General features: G+C 52.2%; 2 protein-coding genes across 3 annotated transcripts in view; one reads left to right on the top strand and one right to left on the bottom strand.

Moving 5' to 3' along the window:
• The window catches only part of LOC132324544 (phosphofurin acidic cluster sorting protein 1-like), a 54,883-nt gene extending 46,760 nt beyond the window's left edge, over positions 1-8,123 (bottom strand). Inside the window, exon 1 of the mRNA XM_059840754.1 lies at positions 7,887-8,123. Coding sequence (XP_059696737.1) covers positions 7,887-8,083 — 197 coding nt within the window. The 5' untranslated portion in view covers positions 8,084-8,123. The remainder of the gene's footprint in view (positions 1-7,886) is intronic.
• A 4,978-nt stretch (positions 8,124-13,101) lies between these two features.
• On the top strand, positions 13,102-16,453 carry LOC132324546 (transmembrane protein 121-like). 2 transcript variants are annotated; one of them, XM_059840757.1, is made up of 3 exons: positions 13,107-13,169; positions 13,529-13,632; positions 14,847-16,453. In XM_059840757.1, the coding sequence occupies exon 3, from the start codon at positions 14,848-14,850 to the stop codon at positions 15,778-15,780; it is 933 nt and encodes a 310-aa protein (XP_059696740.1). In that variant the 5' UTR covers positions 13,107-13,169; positions 13,529-13,632; position 14,847; the 3' UTR covers positions 15,781-16,453. The 2 variants fall into 2 exon arrangements, with proteins under 2 accessions (XP_059696741.1, XP_059696740.1); XM_059840758.1 differs by lacking the exon at positions 13,529-13,632 and having other exon boundaries at positions 13,102-13,169.
• Positions 16,454-18,358: the final 1,905 nt, after the last annotated feature.

Consider the following 18,358-nt stretch of genomic DNA (forward strand, 5'->3'; position numbering starts at 1 on the left):
AGTGGTGAAATGAGGTCAGCGTTAGGTCACTGATACACAGCAACTCCTTCCATTATCCAGAGTGTCCTGGTAAAGATCTACACACACACTGGCAAAAAGCAATCATGTGCCACACAGCAGTCTCCCTAAAGTGTAGTTAGCAGTCTTCCTACTAATATTTAATGTAGAGTTCACATTTCATTACAGCTTGCTACCCCTGAAGCAGCACGGACACAAGACTGTCATCCCTTCCACTTCCTCTGCTCTTATCTCGAGCTGGCAAGCACCTTAGATCTGAATCCCTGCAGGCTCAGGAACATTGTAGCGTGTTAAGTTACACATGGGACAACAGCACAGGCACGGGAGAGACTGAAGCAATACAAGCCCATAAAAGAGTGTCAAACCAGCATGGACATCCATTTTTGAGGCTTCTTCAAAAAATTAAGAAAAAAAAATTACATTTTAAAAAAGTTTAATTGTAAAGAGTTGCACAGTTAAGATTCTTCACCCAAAAGAGTGATTCGTACCAAAGCTGGCAAATTTGTCCTTAGGCTTTTCATCAACTAAAGCTGTTAATAACCAGTGCCTGTACAATGCAGTTTTCTGCTCAGATCCTTGTGGGTGGAGCAGGAGCCTGAAACAAGGCTGACTTGTCCAATACTTTAATAAATCAGTACAGCAACAGATAAAATCACTTCCAAATAATATTAACATTTCAGCAACGCACAGATGAGATGAACACAGTGTAAATGCAGAGCAATGGGAATGTTGTCCTTTTGTCTGACTGGAAGTTAAGGAACATAAGAGGCAGGGGAAGAAAAGCTTGAAATGTCAAGGCACTTGACAAACATCAAGGAGAAATTTAATAAATTATTCATACACACAGGAGGTGAAATCCAAACAGGACATTCAGAGTCTGCTTTTGACAAAGGAGCACACAGGAAAGGAAAGGAACACCTGGAACAAGCAGCCTTGAGTACGAAATATGAGAGAACTGAAAGAAATGTTGACTTATGGGACTTATTTCAGGGATGCACATACAAGAAAGTTCAGAAAGCCTAGAAGAAGAGAAAAGCTGATATTCATTAACACTGAAAAAATGTAAAAGCCATTAAAAAACAACCCAGGCAGATCAAGAACATAGTTCAGCTGAAAAATACAAGCCATACAAGAACAAGATGTAGTCTTCACAGCTTCACAAAGAATAGTCTTTAAATTATGAGAAAAAAAATCAAACTACTTTGAAAAGGGAAAAATTAAGACCTGGATTGAAAGACTGCTCAATTACAGGTATGCAAGTAAAGACAGAAGCAAGGAAAAAATCGTGAGAACAGTGTCAAAAGTATCACAGGCACAGGCAGGGCTTTTGAGGGAAAGGAGCAATGAGAAAAAAGTGAATGTATTGATAAGGCAGAAGACTAGAAGTCAGCTGAAGGAACATGGAGGGAAATCCTAAATACACAGGAGCTCTTCTAAGAGTATATAAACAATGTAAACCTAAATGATACTTATCTAAATAATATGGATTCAGAGACACTACTTGAATTGTTACTGAAAATGAAACAGCAGAAGAATCAATGAGAGGCTCTGTATGAACAGGATCTTCTCTCCTGGTAGAGAAAGCTATTAAAGAACAGGAAAAGCGTAGCAGAACCCTTTACCAGGGAGTTACTCTTATTCTAACCCTGCTACCATTGGAACAGTCCAACACTTAATTGTTAACAGTTTTCAGTTTTAGAAAATGGAACTAAAGACATTGGTTCTGCTGTCATCCTGAACTGACTATACTGATAAGAATTTATTTATCACATATGCAGAAAAACGGTAAACACATACATAAAATACATAGCTGGGTGTGGAACCTGGACATTTTTTGTCCAGGAAATGGTCCCACATGCACTGGCTTTGGATCTCATGCTACTTAAAATATGCTCCCTCTGAAGAATAAGAAACATGATAAGAAATGGAAGTTTAAAAATCAGCATGAGTAGGTAAATAAGGAAAACATAGAACAGGAGCTCTAATTTACAAACAGAACCCCTCACTGAGTTAGACCACAATACACAAAAACAGGGCATGAGAGATGGCAGTGGGCAGCACCATAAAGGAGAGGGCATTGCAACAGGCCAGCAGAAAACGTCAGCGTAATTTTGGGCTGTGTGCACTGAGGCTGAATCACACTGCAGAGCAGGGAGTGGTCTCTGTAACCACAGTTGCAATGTGTTCAGGCACCTGAAATACTGCATCTCTCCTCCCAGCACGCTGCAATGAGTATACTGAAGTATCCAAACAAAGCCTAAGAGACTTCTAGCTACAAGAGCAGTATCACTTGAGCTGTCTGCTTCTCCAGAGGCAGAGACAAGTTCCTGCTGCCACATCCCACACAGAGGAGTAAGACACTCTCACTTCTTGTTTCCCAAAACAGCATTCACCAGCTTTGATGTAGTTAAAAAAAACCAACAAAACAAAACAAAACAAAACTGAAGCACAGCTTCCCCATCAGCTGGGATGCTGAAAGCTTGAACAAGATAACAACACAAGGTATTTGGAAAATAGCTGTGGCCATATGCTCACCTGGCATGCTACAAAATGCAGTATGTTTTTTACCTCTGGCTCTCTTTTGGAAACAACTTTTAAAGTTGGCAGGAGACACAGCTTTTAATCTAGGAATTCGAACAAGAACACAAAAGCATCAGCACAGACTTAACCACAGAATGAATCCCTAAGGGAACCCTGTAAGCTGCTGGTGCTCAGCAATTCCTTCTTTTGACAGAATAAAGCTCTGGGGATGGTGATCCCAGAGAAGGGTGGACTGTACACAAACAACATGGCTGCTAAATATCAGCCGCAAGTGACTGAGGACGCCAGAGGAAGCAGAATGTGCACTCGTGGTGTCCTAGCACAGTAAGAACACAGCAACATTTTTGATAAGCCATCAGAGACCTGTTGCAACATAGCATGGCTAATGAATGAAGCACTGGAAAACAAGGCTAGGTTGCAGCGTGAAAGGTCCTTCAAATAAAATTAGGCCCTAAGGAAAGTCACTATTAACATTTTGCAAGGAGCACACCCCCCATCAATCATATTAGGAGGGCACACTTGTCCCAAGTTCTGCTCAATTATTGTATGCTCAGAAGGAAAACAAAACACTGCCAGAGAAGAAATCCCAAATGTGTTCCACTGCCACAGAGAGCTACAGATAGTGGACAACATACGAGACATATTATCCTGCAGGCTTGTAGCCAAGCCCATGATATTAAGAATAATAAGCAATCTGATGGCTGTTTAGAACATTTTGTTTTCTATATAGGACTGCAAGGAAATCATAATTCAAACAGGGCATATCACCAGTTATAAGAGACTGTTTCCCTACAAGAAACTGTGGCCTCTCCCAAGCACTCTGGGTCTAAAGCTATATCCATTTGTCAAGGAATCATAGTGTCTTCTGAAGGAACAATCTGGAATCATTTAACATTCCCAAAGGTGCAACTCTGTAGCTTATCCAAACAGAACAGATTTGCTGAGGTTGGAAGTTTACCATGAAAATGTCTGATTTACCCAGGAAACCACTCAAGAACATCTCAGGCAGATAAATACATATTATTCCAGCTGGAATAAGCATTTCTTAAAGGAACACCCAGTTCAGAGGCTCTTCATTGCCACGAAACTCTTAGGGGATGTAGAAAAGACAGGCAATGCTCTGTGCTGAGAGTAAACAGACCCCTGAGCCCAGAGCAGCCCCTTCATGTAGCTGTGCTAGAGAAGAGCACGCTCCTTCACACCACACCACATGGCAGGAACTGTCACTGAAAGGATTCCTGGACCTCAGGCAATGGAAAGCATGCAACCACACCTGCACAAATAAAGTGTTAACCTACTCTCCACGAGTTGTCAGGTAATGGACACTGGCTGCCCAAACAGGAAAACTGGGTTGCAGAGACAAGGGCATTCACCTCGTGGAACTTCAGAGGATCACCTAGCTGGCACTTTAGGGATACTTCCAGTTGTACTTGCAACAACTTCTCTCATTCCAAGAAGACATTCATTAGGCTGTAACTCTCCAAAACAAAAGTTTGCAACTTATAATGATAGAGAATTCAGAGCACCTGCTGGAATGTAATATCCTGAAGGTACACAGTCTCACAAAGTGAGCCCAGAACACGCGTTTCCATCAATCAATGCTTTTCTAACAACCATACAGAGGAGACACTGTGTTCGAGCACACTGTGTGGGTGGCAGCAAGACTTGGAATGTTTCCTCATGCATTGTACTGAGATACAAGGCATTGTGGATGAAATGCAGTGCATTTGAATCCTTGCAGTGCCGTTCACAGCAGCATAATCTGCACAGGTAGAATCTGCCTTTGCAGCCTGACCTCAGCAATACTGACGCAGCAACCAAAACACAACTTGTATCTCTCACCTCTAACCAGAAATATGATTACTTATCACTGAAACAACATCCACAAAACACTGAACACAGTAGCTGTGTCATGGAAAAAGTGAACACAATCACACAATCTTATCTTGTTTCCTAATTAAGAACTCACATTTATGGACACTCAGATGTTAAAAGAAAAAAATAAAAAGAGCAGTCCTATTAAAAGAGGTGGAAAATACCACTATGTGGAAATAACAAGACCTCAAGCATGTTTGCACAAAGTCCTTTGACACATTTTTTCCCAACGTACTGCCTGACCAACACACAGAACAATGAGAACACAGTAAGACACTACCTTGCTGCAGACGGACATTTTACCTAGGCAATGCTCTAGCTCACTTCTGGCCATCTCTACACAGTGAAAATCTGCTACTACCCCTAAGGGGATCTATATGCAAGGTATCTCAATAAAGACACTCCCACCTCAGAACCCTGCTATAAAGATTTCTACTAAGATAACTATGAGTAGAAGTTAAGGCTGATTGATGGACTATTTTAACCAAAGCATGTTTCATATCCTGCACTGTGAATTAAGCAGGTTTGCTTTCCTTCTAAAGCACTGTGATGGGAAGGCAATCATTTTGAGCCAATGGGTGGCCCCACTGAAGATGCAAAGAGCATTCTGTATAGTTTCCAGGTGTTTACTTCCTTCTGCCTTTCTGCATAATAGCCCACTGGCCATAAAATTCAGCTCTGCCTCCCCTGGCAGCCACTTAAGCCAAAGGCAGCTGGGTCTAGGCTATGCTCAGTCAGTTTATAAAAGGGTCATCAAGAGGTCACAGATCTCTCTCAACTTAGCCCTGAAAAGAGAAAGACCCCAGCAGGAGGGATGATACCTCCATCTGGAGAGCAAGGCAATTTCCAAAAATAAATGTGGACTTTGTTCAGTGGCACGTGCCTGATTCAGCCAGAAAAAAACTTCCATTACAGGCAACAGCTGAGCTTAGAAAGCCAAGATCCTCCTGCAAGGCACCAAAAGTCCTGCAGTCATACTACTGAACCATTCCATGCACTGGGCTTATACTTCCCACTGCCCATTTTTACTGGCCCAGACTCTTTTCTGGTAGCTTGAAGGCCTGGACGACCTGTGCTGCATTAACAGCCGAGCACAAAGCAACCCCACAAAGGTTGATCCAGCCCAGTCCCACTCTCACAGCAGCCAGAGCTGCACCTGCAGAAAATTAAACACCTAAGAAGGAGCACAGGGACAGCCACGACTTGATATAGAGACTCCAGAAAAAGAAATCATCTTCTATAGCATTAAAACCAGTGCAAAGTTCTTCTTTCTCCAGATATGCATAAGTATGAAAAAATGCAGACTACACATGCATAAGGGACAGAGAAGCCCAAGGACATTATTGCCCATGGATGGAAATTATTTTGCCACCACTACCAATCCCAAAGCACAGTGAGACCAGAGGAAACCTGTGCTGGGCACTGGGACAGTACAGCAGAGCTCCTGCCTTGAAAAACACATCAAGACTACACCATATACCAGCAGATCAGTAGAGAAAGAACACAGGCAAGCAATAAGGAAGCACAGTGCACAGATACAACATTAACAGCTCAAGTTTGGGGCTTGAGCTCCCTTCTGCTTCAGTGAACTGAGACACTTGCCTGACACGTGCCTATGTGTGACCTGCTCACTCAGGAAAGCTTGGGCTAACTGAAGACTGGAAAACACCAGTCTTCAGTTAGCCCAACCAGAAGCACCAGTCCCACACTGGTCACTGTGGCCACTGGCAGGACTTCTCCAGACCTGCTGACTCTACAGACATGACAGCACATCATGTTAGAGCCATGGCCTCTGAAGGAAGAATCAGCTTCCATTAGCTTCTTCCCATCTTAGCAGATTCTGTGTTTGAAGGTATTCCAGAGATGATATTTCAGATGAATTTCACAGAAATTCCCTGCAAGCAGCTGTGTCAGATGGCTGCCCCCTGGGCTGTCAGCACACAAAGAAGCTCGAGCATTAGAACAAGCATCTACACAATGCTAATGGAAACTGTCCTTATGAGAAGACACAGGATTCACTGGGCCAAAAACCAGTTCTACAAACAACTTTCAGACTGATTACACATCACTTCTCACCCGCTGGCATCCTGCCACCCATGTAACCCACTTCTACACTCTTCTACACTCAGACTCACTATTCTCAGTTATTCTGTCCATGGTTTGCCCAAAACAGTTCTCCTCTCCCTAGCTCCTGGAGCACTTCCATTTGTGAAACCTATGTACATGCACATCCTTCACCATCACTAAGCTCTGTGTTTTGCATATGCAATTTTTTTCTACAGGAAGTCAACCTGATAATTTCGTCCTGCTCTCCAAATTCCAGCTTGGGAGTAAGCTGCCCACAAATGAACAATACCTCAAGTCACTTTAAAGCTATGAAATGATTACTTGCTTCCTGCTCCACACAAGAGCCTCAGCATGTGTCATCAAAAGGTGCACAGGCTTTTAGCAGACACATGTTGCAAACTCCTTCACATCTGCTGCCTGCTGAGCCCAGCACTCCCTTGGGCACCACAATCACAGAGGCTTTCTCTAGTAGCTTGGAGTATTTTGGAACGTTTCTACTCCACCCCATCTGGCCACAGTCACTGAGTTTCCCCATACATCCAGCAAAGCCCTTTCACAAAGGCTGGTATCCTACAGCCCTACAGGAACATTTCCCCCCCTGCTCTTGAATTTTACACCTCTAATTTTTGTGAAACACTTGAATACATCATTGCAGACAACACACCGCAGCCCAGGGACACAAGCAACCAGGGTGACTTCCTGAATCTGCCCTGTAACTCTCATGAGAAGACCTGATTAGAGTCTGGTAAGATGGGTGAGCCAAAGCACACCCACCCACCTCGTTAACACATCAGGCACCTTCTGGCTTCAAGACAGGTGCTCATAAGTACATCTAGCGATACAGACAGTGATGACATCCACACCACTCAGCTTGTCTCCCAGCTCTGCCAGAGATACAACTCTGAGTCCAGCTAGCAGCACAGTGAATCCCTCCTGCTGCTCCCTAAGGTCTGGAGCGCAGATGACACAGGCCCACGGATGCCTGGTGGCCACTGCCTGGCTGCACAGAAGCGGCTGTAGGGCCATCACCGATCACTTCGGGGGCAAAGAGGCAGCTTTCCCAAGCACGGCCACGATGATACACCCCCTTCTGAGACCCACGGCCATCGCGGCACACACTCGCCAGGGGCTGCAACATGGAGGCATCGCAGCCGCGCTCTAGCGCTGTGCCCCCGGCCCCGCCGCCCACCGGGGCCGCTCCCGCTGGAAGCACAGCGGGGGCCCGGCGCCGGGACCCGCCGCACATCAGCCCCTGCCTGGGCCCCGGCCTCCCCGCCACCGAGGAGCGCGGCCCGGCGGGGCAGAGATGCTGCGGGGGCCGCCTCCTCCTCCCCGGCCCCGCTCGTGTCCGGGCTCCGCACAGCCCCGGCGGCGGGGCGCCTCACCTGGGCACGCAGCTCGGCGCCGACCGATCGATCTCCCACGTGGCGAAGAGGTTCATGGGCACTGGCACCGGCACCGGGCTGGCCATCGCCATCGCGGCCGCTGTCGCCGCCACTCCGCCGGCCGCCGCCGGAGGCCCCGCGGCGGGGCCCGGGCCCAGCGCGCTGCTCGCCGCCGCCGCCGTCGCCATCGCCGCCATCCCGCCGCCGCCGCCGCCGTTGGCGCTGGGGGGCGGCGCGAGCCCCTCGCCTCAGCTCAGCGACGGCCTCCACCCCGGCGCGCGCGCGCGCGCGCGCCCGCTCCCTCGCGGCCCGTGACCAATCAGAGCTCGGCTGGGACGCGGGAACGAGCCAACCGGAGCCGGGAGAAAGGGCGAGGACGGCGACTGATGGCAAACAGCCAATCGGAGCCGAGCGAGAGGCGAGGCCGGGGCGGCCGCTGCCCAATCGGAGAGGACGGCGGGGCGGGGCCAGCCAATGGCAGCGGCGCCGCTGCCCCGGCTTGGCGGGGGTGGGAGGGCGCGGCGTCGCTCCCTTTAAAGCGCGTCGGTCGCCGCCCGCGGGAGCGCGCCCAGGGGCGCGGTCGAGGGGCATGTCCCGCTGCCAGGGCTGGTCCGTATGTCCGTCCCCGCATCTGGGCAGTGGCGGAGAATCCCCGGGGCTGGCCAGGGCCTCGGCCCTGCATGAGCTGCTGTGGCGGCGGCGGCGACGACGACGTCCGCGGGAACGCCCGCGGCGCTGGCGAGCCGTGGAGCGCCGCGGGGAGAGGGTGCCCGCAGGGGTGAACAGCCGGGCCGGCCGGCGGATGGGCCTGAGGAGGAACAGAGCGGCTGGACCCGGGGGCACGGCGGGTTGAAGCCAAAAGGAAGCCGAGACCTCTGACTGACTCTTTCCTTGAAACACTTGGGAACTCCGAGCACGCTACAGGGAGGAAGGCAGAAATCCCCTTTAGTCCCACTGAACGTGTCCAGGGAAATGCAGCAAAAGGAGGAACCTCGTCGGCCAGAAACTGCAAGTGGTGGCTGTCACGGGCAAAAGACATTTGTGACCCTGAGACCATGCCCAGAGCTTCACCTCAGAAGGCATTGCAGATCATAAAGCATGTGCAGGGGAGAGCATCCCTAGGGACAGATCCGAGGGCAAGCCTGCGACACTGCAGCTGGACAAGTGCACTCTGTTTTGGTAGAAAGCACAAAAGTTCCCCTCCTGTACCTTGCCTCCAGCAGAAGTATCTGTCTGAAATGGCTCTGCCTCTTGAAAAATCAAATAATCATAATAGGGTGATACTGGTTGATGGCTCCTGAAAGGAAGCAGAGATGGTCCAAGAGCTGCATTGAAAACTATGTGAAAGAAACAGCCAAGTCAATAGTGGTCAAAGCAGAAAACAAAGAAAAGCCAGCAGCTTCTGCAGGGACCTGTGCTTCTCAATGCATTTAGCAGTGACAGAGTTCTCCATGGATGCAGTGCTAATTCCAGGCAGATTGTAAAATGTGGCTCATGCCAGTGGAGGAATTAGACTCAGAAAAATGGCAGCAGCAAAATCTTGCAAAGCAGCCTAAAACATCCATGGTTTCTACTGTCAATCTTGAGCACTGTGTTTTCAAAACACTACCAGTAAACATTTCAGGGGCACCTTCCTGAATACTGATGTTTAATTTGTAGTCTGTCCCTTGCACCTCTTCTTTTTACTTGCATTTGTCAGGTCTAAGTTTCTCTTGCTGTTGAGGTTCAGGTTGGTCAGTAATTCACATCAGATTCCAGTTTGACTAGATGGACAATCTGAACCATCATCAAACTTTCACTTCTTGTTCCTTGCCCACCTTCCCAGCCCATTTCTGCATCTGATGAATGGCATGGATCACAACAGAGTTGCCCAGACCTCCTGACTTGCTCATTAAACAGCTTGATTGGTGCTTTAATGCATTAGCTTTCCTTTAAGTGGGTCATTAATGCACAAGAGGACCTTTGCTTCCATCCTTGACAGCCTTGGTTCTCTAAGAACATTTTCTAGGGGATCTTAGCAGAGGCCTTTGTGTAAGACCAGCTGGACCAAGGATGAGCTGCATTTTCATAGCATTCTGCCAATTAATGTGGAAACCTTGGCTCTGCAGCCAGAGAGTCACACAATGGTCATGGCCTTTTTCGCAGTGTTTTTATCCATGCTTGACCTCAGCTGGATATCACCACTGCCTTTCCCCAAAAGCAGCTGCCTCCTCCAGAGGAGCTTGCTAGATCTAGGGTCTTGATTTACCCTGAGAAAAGCCATTGCAGTCCCTCCTCAGCTGTTTGCTTTCGTCCATTTGCTTTCTAGTCTGAGTCACCATTCCTGGCTATCTGTGGGTACTTTAACAGCATTGAGCGCTCCAGGTTTTCAGTTCCAGGAGACCAGAGGCACCTCCCTGCTGAGCCCAGGGCAGCCTGCTGAGGTGACTGCCTTCAGACACTTCCCAAGGGCTGGCAGTCCTGCTGTTCCCCCTTTCCCCCACCTTCCTGAAGGATGCCTAGAGGTCACTTCCAGCCACCTCTGCTCTGCCCCGGGGCTGCGTCATGGTTTAAAATCTGTGATGCTTTCTCAGAGCTGTTGGAGCTCAGGGTACGGTCCCCAGGTCATAAATGGTCTTTACCTGTTGCAGCCACCACTTGCAGTTTCTGGTTGATGAGGTTCCTCTTTTTTACCGCGTTTCCCCTGGAAGGATGTTCAGTGGGACTGAGGTGCATTTCTCTGCCTCTTTCCCTCCAGCCAGTTCCCTTCAAGTACTTCTTGCAGCTCACTTGGGGGTTTTTTGGCCTTCTGGTTTTTTGACAGATGAATTTATACATTTGTTCTCAGGCTGTTTCAATGTGCTTTATTTATCTGGGGGCTTGTCTGCAAGCCAAGCAGACAAGAGCCCACTCTTCATTTTTTTCCTGTCTTCAATGCTATATTGACTTTGTGCCTACAGCATGACCTATCCATGGCTGTGCTGTTCCACACATGGTGGCTTTTCCCACTCTTTGGGGTCAAAATTATCCCGTGTTTTTCACTGCAAGTCCCAAAGCCTGGTTATCTTCCAGCTTAAACAGAGGCTGGTAGAGTTGTCATCACATTCAGCTGCTTTCCCAGCTCCTCTTATGCTGAGACCTTTCTGTATGCCAGCCACCCACTGAGGTTTGCTTCCTTGTGGATATTATCCTTGAGGACATCAGGGAAATGCTCTTCAGCATCCAGGTAACCAATTTGAAATGTGCCTTCAGAAAAGCCTTTTACTTATTTTCTTTTATGTGTCACAGCTGAAGCTCTCAGTATGGTCCCCAGGACACTGCCAGCCTTTCTCCATTACAGCCACTGCTTGCTGTTCCTTGCTGACAAACTTCCTCTGCTTCCCACAGCTCCCCTTTGAGGATGTCAACACGACTGATGGATTTCCCCATTTCCCTCCCAACAGCCTTTGAGTGCATTGATGTCACTGCAAAGGGACTTTTCAGTGCCAATGATGGTGTGCAGGTTTCATGGGCTAAGCTGAAATGCTTCTCCACCCAGGTCTGGAGTTGGCAGCAGCCAGAGAGAAGCTGTGTGCCTGGGAGCCCTGGTGTATCCTCTCTGGTTCCATTCCATTTTAACCATTATACAGATGCATCCACACCACACCAACTCTGTCACCCCAGCTCCAGCATTGTGTTTTAGAGAAGCACACAAGTATCTGTTCTTGCTCTGGCTCCTTATTTTTATGTGCCTTGTTAAAGCAGCTCTTTACTGCTTCCCACGCAAATGTTGTCACCTCCTGTCCTAGTCTCCAGTGGAGACTCAGGGGTTTTATGATTCCAGCTCATGGATGAATCATCTTGTCTTTAGCCCCATTACTTGGTGGGTTCCTCCAGCACCCCTCTCTCACCTCTGTTGTGTATACCTCTGTGGTGTCCCCTCCCTGGGTATCTCCACGGACAGAGGCCCTTTGCTCCTCCCTGCATCGTGAAAGAGACTGCTGGGATAGCGAGAGCCAGTGCTTCTGTGTCCTGCTGGAAAGAAGGAGATTTTTGCAGTGTCAGCTTGCCCTCTTGTGCCTCACACTGCTCTCCACTCAAGTTGCAAGGTCTCCTTTCATTTTTGGAGGCAAGTTGCTTTGGGTGCTTTGTTTCCCCACTCTTTCAGCCCTTCTGGGGATTGCTGTTGATTCCTGGGTTAGCAGAATGCTCCCACAGCCAAACTCCTTACCTTGTTGCGCCTGTCTAACCCAGAGCTCTGCTCCCTTCACACAGGACCTCCACCCACCTGCATCAACCAGTCCACACGAACTGTGGGACATGTGAGCTAAGCCTGGATGCTGGTCCAGTGTCTCCACTTGCCAAGTACTCCACAGGTTAGATTTATATGTTCCTGGTGGCAGCTGAGATGCCCCAGGGCATTAGATCCAACAGGGACCTACAGCTACTCTGTCAGCAGCTGGATGCAAGGAGGGCTGCACTTCCCCTGGCACTCTGTCACTTGCTCTTAGGTCTATGCCCGGTTTTGCTCATAGCCCATCTCCAGAGATCTTAGAGCTTCCCCCTCTTCCAAGATACATGTATCTACAAATGAGCATTTCAAAGTCAGAGAGGAAATACACTGAAAAACCTTCCCTGTGTAGCTAAGACCTGAATCACTTAGAAGAAAGTTTGGAGTTAAATGCAAAAAGCTGCTCAGGCTGATAGAAGAGCAGTTGGAGAGAAGTATGTCCACCATGTAATGGAAACCTTTTGCCTTCCCTGACCTGCTTTATCTGCACACAAGCCCCCGGTGGTGCCAAGCCCATCTGTACCAGAGCCGGGCGAGGCTGCGGCTCTCCAGGACCCAGTAGACCGCCACAGCTGGGTATCAGGTCATGCGTCCCCCTGCCTTCTCCCCCCAGCAAGGAGCGGTCGCGGCCCCAGTCCCTCCTGGAGGGCAGACATCCTTGTCAGGCCAGCCTTCCCACTGCTTCGCCCGGGGCCTCTGCTGGGCTGCGGCCCTGCGGGGTCCGGCTCCGGCGGGGGCAGGACGTGGGCTGGAGGCGGCGGGGCATGCAGGCGGTGGCCCCGGGGCGGGAGCGGATGAGATCAGTCGGGCAGCGGCAACGAGCCCGGCCTGGGCGAGCGGAGCCGGAGGAGCGGCGGGCGGCGCCGGGCCCGCGGGTGAGGCGGGGGCCGCCGCAGTCCCCGCCCGCCGCCCGCCGGGAGGGGCTGAGCGCCGCCGCCACCGCAGAACCGCCGCCGCCGCCGGGCCGCGCCGGGCGATGCCGCGGCAGGCCCGGGGCCGCCGCCGCCGCCCTGCGCCCCGGGGAGCCGCCCGAGGTAAGCGGGGTCCGGGGAGACGGCAGGCCGGGCCGTGCGGCCGGCGGGCAGCGCCTGCCCCCGGCAGGCCCGGCCGCTGTGGGCAGGGGGCTCGGGGCAGGCGGGGCCGGGGGCGCCGAGGCGCTCCCGGGGGATGGAGCTCGGCGGGGCGGCCCCGCTCTTGGGGGCCTGGGGCTGAGCCCCGTGCTGAGCCGGGGCCTGGGGTACCCGCAGCCCCCGCGGAGGCTCGGGCAGGCCGTGGGGTGCCAGGCGGGTGAGCTCCCGGCCGTGTGGCATGCTCCAGATGTGCCACATCCACGGGCTCCCCCATGCCCGCCGGCCTCTGCTCCCTCCCCCTGAGAGGCACCTGTGTCTGACAGGTTCAGGCTTCGCTGCCTCCCGCAACGTGCCAGGATGCTGCTGGGCCCAGGGATGCACGACTGCGCCGGACGCCTGCTCCCCCAGCCAAAAAGCAGGAGTTCAGGTAGCTTGTGCCCAGCGCCCTGTGCCATCAGTGTCAGCACCAGGAGCAGCCGTGTGCAGGGGTGATCATTAACTGTGCGGCCTCCATCCTGCTCCCAGGCATTTGCTCCGTGGTCAGGTAGCACCTGCACGGTGCTCTCTGGATGAGCAGGATGGTGTCCCGGGCGTGCACAGCCCAGGCGTGGCAGAGGCGGGCTCTGCGTGGGCAGCCCTCGTGCAGCATTGTGCCACACAGTCATCAGCCCAGTTGCATCCTCCATTTCATCCGGGGGGCTGGCTCCCCTCCAGAGCAGCTGCCAAGTTCTTCTGCCTGGTGAGGCCCCAGCTCTGTCCTCCCTCCTTGCCTCTGAAGGCAGCTGCCTGCAGCTGTGCTTGGTCAGGGGGAGGGAGTCTGACAGCCCTGGTGCTGCACAAGGCAGGCACGGTGCTTTTGGGGACAGTGCTTTGCTCTGCCCCAGCCCAAGAAAGCATCCCACAGAAATTCAGGGCCTTTGCAGAGCTCCTTGTATCCTGGAGCTTTGGGCTCGAGCTGCTTCTCCTTGCTTTCGGTTTATGGTGTTGGGGCAGGGTGGGCATTGGCAAATAGCTCTAGGCAAAGCTCTCGGGGGGTGGGAACTTGAGGGAAACTGAATATCGGGCCAATTTTTTCCCTCCCACCCTACAAGACAGCCAGGCTAAAAAAAGCCAGGCTTCATCTTGTGCTGTGCATGAAAATAAAGAGACTAAAAAGAGCGGTCCTGGATCATAGCGTTTAAGGACCTGCTTGGGTTAAACACATAAGTCTAGTCTCAGCTTGCCTTGTGGGGGGAAAAGACCAGCAGTACTACTGGCTGGGAAATCCCATGGTCAATAAGGCACGTACCCTTCATGGTGGCAGAGCCTAGTCAGTGTGGTGAGCTACCAGAAAAGGCAGTGGGATCCCAAGTGCTTGAAGTGTCCCAAGTGTCCAGCCTGCCCCACCATGTGCATCCTAGGAGCTGGGTTTCAGCCAGCACATGCCGCCAGGATGGCCTGGTCAGTGTCAGGAGATCTTTGGCTAGAAATGTGCAGGTTTGGAACAAGCCAGGCACGGAGGATGGGAGAAATCTATGAATGGCTCCCTCCCTTCTTTCAGCCACACACAGCTGTTGAGGAGAGGGTGGCAGAAGGGGGCCCAGGGGTGGGAATAGGAAATCTCAGCAACTTCCTGATGACCCTGCCTGTTCCTCTGTGCAGGATGGTTCCCCCACCACCTGTCAGCAAGCCCCATGTGTGCCTCTCCACAGTGCTCATCATGACCAGCCTCGTCCTCATGGATGCCTACCTGGTGGAGCAGAGCCAGGGCTCCAGGAAGCTGGGCATCTGTGTCATGGTGGCAGTGGGTGACATATGCTTCCTGCTGGTCCTCCGCTATGTGGCTATCTGGGTTGGGGCAGAGGTAAAGACAGCTAAGCGAGGATATGCCATGATCCTCTGGTTCCTCTACGTCTTCGTTCTGGAGATCAAAGTCTACTTTGTATACCAGAATTACAAAGCTGACCGGAAGAGCTTGGATCTCATTGCCCGCAAAGCGCTGACCTTGCTGCTCTCCATCTGCATCCCAGCTCTCTACGTGCTGTTGGTGGCCACAGAGCACATGGAGTATGTCAGAACATTCAAGAAGAAGGAGGATCTCCGCAACCGCCTTTTCTGGGTCATTGTGGACATGCTGGATGTGCTGGACATCCAGGCCAACCTGTGGGAGCCTCAGAAGAAAGGGCTGCCGCTCTGGGCTGAGGGCATCATGTTCTTCTACTGCTACATCCTGCTCCTGGTCCTGCCCTGCGTGTCCCTGTGCGAGATCAGCATGCAGGGCATCGGCATCGTGCCGCACAGGATGATGCTGTACCCCATGCTGAGCATGCTCACCGTCAACATCGCCACCATCTTCATCCGAGGCAGCAACATGGTCTTCTTCAGGGATGCCCGGGTCTCCAGCATCTTCATGGGCAAGAACATGCTGGCCATTGGGATGAAGGTCTGCATGTTTGTGCAGTACCAGCGGCACCAGCACCACGCCCCGCCGGGGCCGGACCCGCAGCACAGCACCCCAGCCCAGCCGCCCACGGGGCTGCGCAAGGCCCGGGACCAGCCTGCCTGCCCCGAGGAGCTGGCCCAGGACAACACGTGACAAGCCAGCAGGAGCTACAGCCTGGGCGTCCCCACGCCTGGCTGTACCTACAAACCCGGGGCTGGCTGTGGAGCTCCCTGCCTGGACAGAGGGCAACGACCCTGCTCCCTCCTTCCCTGGGTGAAACTGCTCAGGGCCCCAAGGGGCACATGGCGAGGGCCCCCACAGCAGCCTCTGCAAGGCTGCAGAGCAGTTTGGAACCTCCAGCACCCTTTGTAAGGCTGCAGAGCAGTTTGGAACCTCAGCACCCTCTGTAAGGCTGCAGAGCAGTTTGGAACCTCAGCACCCCACCTGGTAAAACAGCGGAGCAGGGGACAAGGCCAGGGCCACCTGCCATGAGTTGTGTCTGGGTGAGGCCAGGCAGCCCTACCCGGTGCCAGGCTCCCTACCAGTGCTCCCTGTGCAGCACTGCTCTCTAGCCAGCCAGGCTGCTACACGGGGACACAGCGGGTCACCCACTTTTCTGTTGTGGTTGGCCCTGGCTCCAGTGTGGTCCTTGGCAGCACCCTCCTCCCCACTGTGTGAGCCAAGGTCCCCATGCAGGGGGAGCAAGGCCTGGGCCTCCCCCTGTGGTCACCCCTCTCAGCCAGCTGCAGGCTTGGGGGGACCCAAAAAGGGGTGACTGTCCTTTTTTTGTATCTCCCTCTTTGCAATAAAAGACCTGAGCCCTGCAGCCTTTTCATGTCTGTGTCCCTGCCAGCAGGCAGATCTCCCACACTCTTCTGGGGGCCTTGTGTGACTGGGTGTCTGTTCAGCTGCAGAGTGTGGAAAGGCTCACTCAGTGACCACCTAGGGCTGGGGACAGCATCTCAGGCCACTGGGTCTGGAGCCATTCCTCCTGGCCCACAGGTCCTGTGAGTGTCTGGTGGGCTCTGAGGGTGTCACTGACAGGGTGTGTGGCAGCGTTGTCAGCCACCACCGCCTGTGCAACCAGTGCAGTCACGTCAACTGGGACCAGTCATGCCCAGGGACACCCACAGCAAGTCCTCACACTCCAGCTGGAGGGACACCAGTGTACATCTGCCCAAATTGCCTTGAAAACAAGGGAAATAAGCCAACAGCTTGAGGCTGGAAGGCTACTGGAAAGAGCAGCTCCCCAGCTGCTTGGGATGTTGGAAGCATCTGCTTCCCTTGGAGCTGGTGCTGTGATGCTGCTTCCTGCCCAATACCCTGAGTGGCACCTCAGCCCAGGCTGAGCTAGGAAATGCCCTGCTGAGCCTGCTGGCCCAGGAGCTGACAGGCACACGAGCCACAGGCTCACTGCTCACCACAACCATGCTGAGCAGAAGCAGGCGACATCCCAGCAAGGATGTCCTCTTTGCAGGTAGGCACAGGCTGCAGCAGGAAGACCTTTAGTTCCAGAGGGGCAGGAGAGGAAAGCAGGACCACTTTGGGGGTGTGCCAGCCTTGTACCTGCTGCACCAGACCTACAAGCAGCAGGGGATGGGGACACAGGGACTCAGGAATGCTGAGGAGTGACCCCTCAGCAAGGCCCTGGCAGCGGGTCTCTAGCCAAGCTGGTACATCCCGTGTCTACTGCCTTCCCCCAGTTCCACTAAGTCCCCTCACCAGAGCAGAACTTGCATCACCCACAGGACCTACAGTGGAGGTAAGTGGTTCAGCAGCACCCTCAGGCTGGCTGACCTGATCCTGGCTCCATGTTTTGCTCCAAGCAAGGCCTGTCTCCGGGCCCCAAACACCTGTGGCCACCCACACAGCACAGCTGTGCCCAGGCACTTTCCCAGCACACTCTGACCTGTCACATTGGGCTTACCCGAACCATCCCCTTGTCAGCACAGCCATGGCAGACAGGGGAAAAAAGGAACAAGGAGAAGCAAAAGAGCTGGTGGGATATTGGAGAGAGGCACTGACTCCCCTAAGGTTAAACACTTTTGACTAACAAACTGACAGGGGGAATAAAGGAAAACAGGTACTTTATTCCATACAGGATCAGTTTCTTGAAGCACTAATAACCCTGTGGAGATCACCCTGAGAAACCAAGCTGCTCTGAAGGAGAGATCCCAAGCAGCAATAGCTGAGCAGTCACAGCATGCCCCATGTATGAAGAAGGCCAGGCACACCTAGATCTGCATCACCAGGAGCAGCCCACAGGGAATGGTCCTCTCACCTTTACTCATCTCTTGTGAGACTACTTCTAGATACTGATCCATGCTCAGCCACCAAAAGATAGCTGTTGGTTGTCTGGGCTGACTCCAGTTGAGTATGTGAAAGGTGTCAGAGGCTGGAGCACTGCTAGGAAAGGCTGAGGAAACAGGATTCATTTGCCCTTAGGAAGAAAAGACTTTGGGGAGACCTTACAGCACCCCTTTCCCACCCCTCAGACCTGTGACAGAGCTGCTGAGAAGACAGAGCCAGGCACTTCACTGAGAACAAGACAATGATTGTGGACTAACACCAGGCAGGTTTCCTGGATGAGGGAACAAAAATTTCCATCTTGAGAACCTGAAGCAGTAGAGCAGAGGCCAAGAGAGGTGAAGGCATCTGTCCTTGGACATTACCAGATCCCACCAAAGCAGCCCTGCACAACCTGATCTGAAGTCAGGGTTGCTGCTCTGAG

This window comes from Haemorhous mexicanus, chromosome 3 (assembly GCF_027477595.1).
Source record: "Haemorhous mexicanus isolate bHaeMex1 chromosome 3, bHaeMex1.pri, whole genome shotgun sequence".
Taxonomy (NCBI): Eukaryota; Metazoa; Chordata; class Aves; order Passeriformes; family Fringillidae; genus Haemorhous; species Haemorhous mexicanus.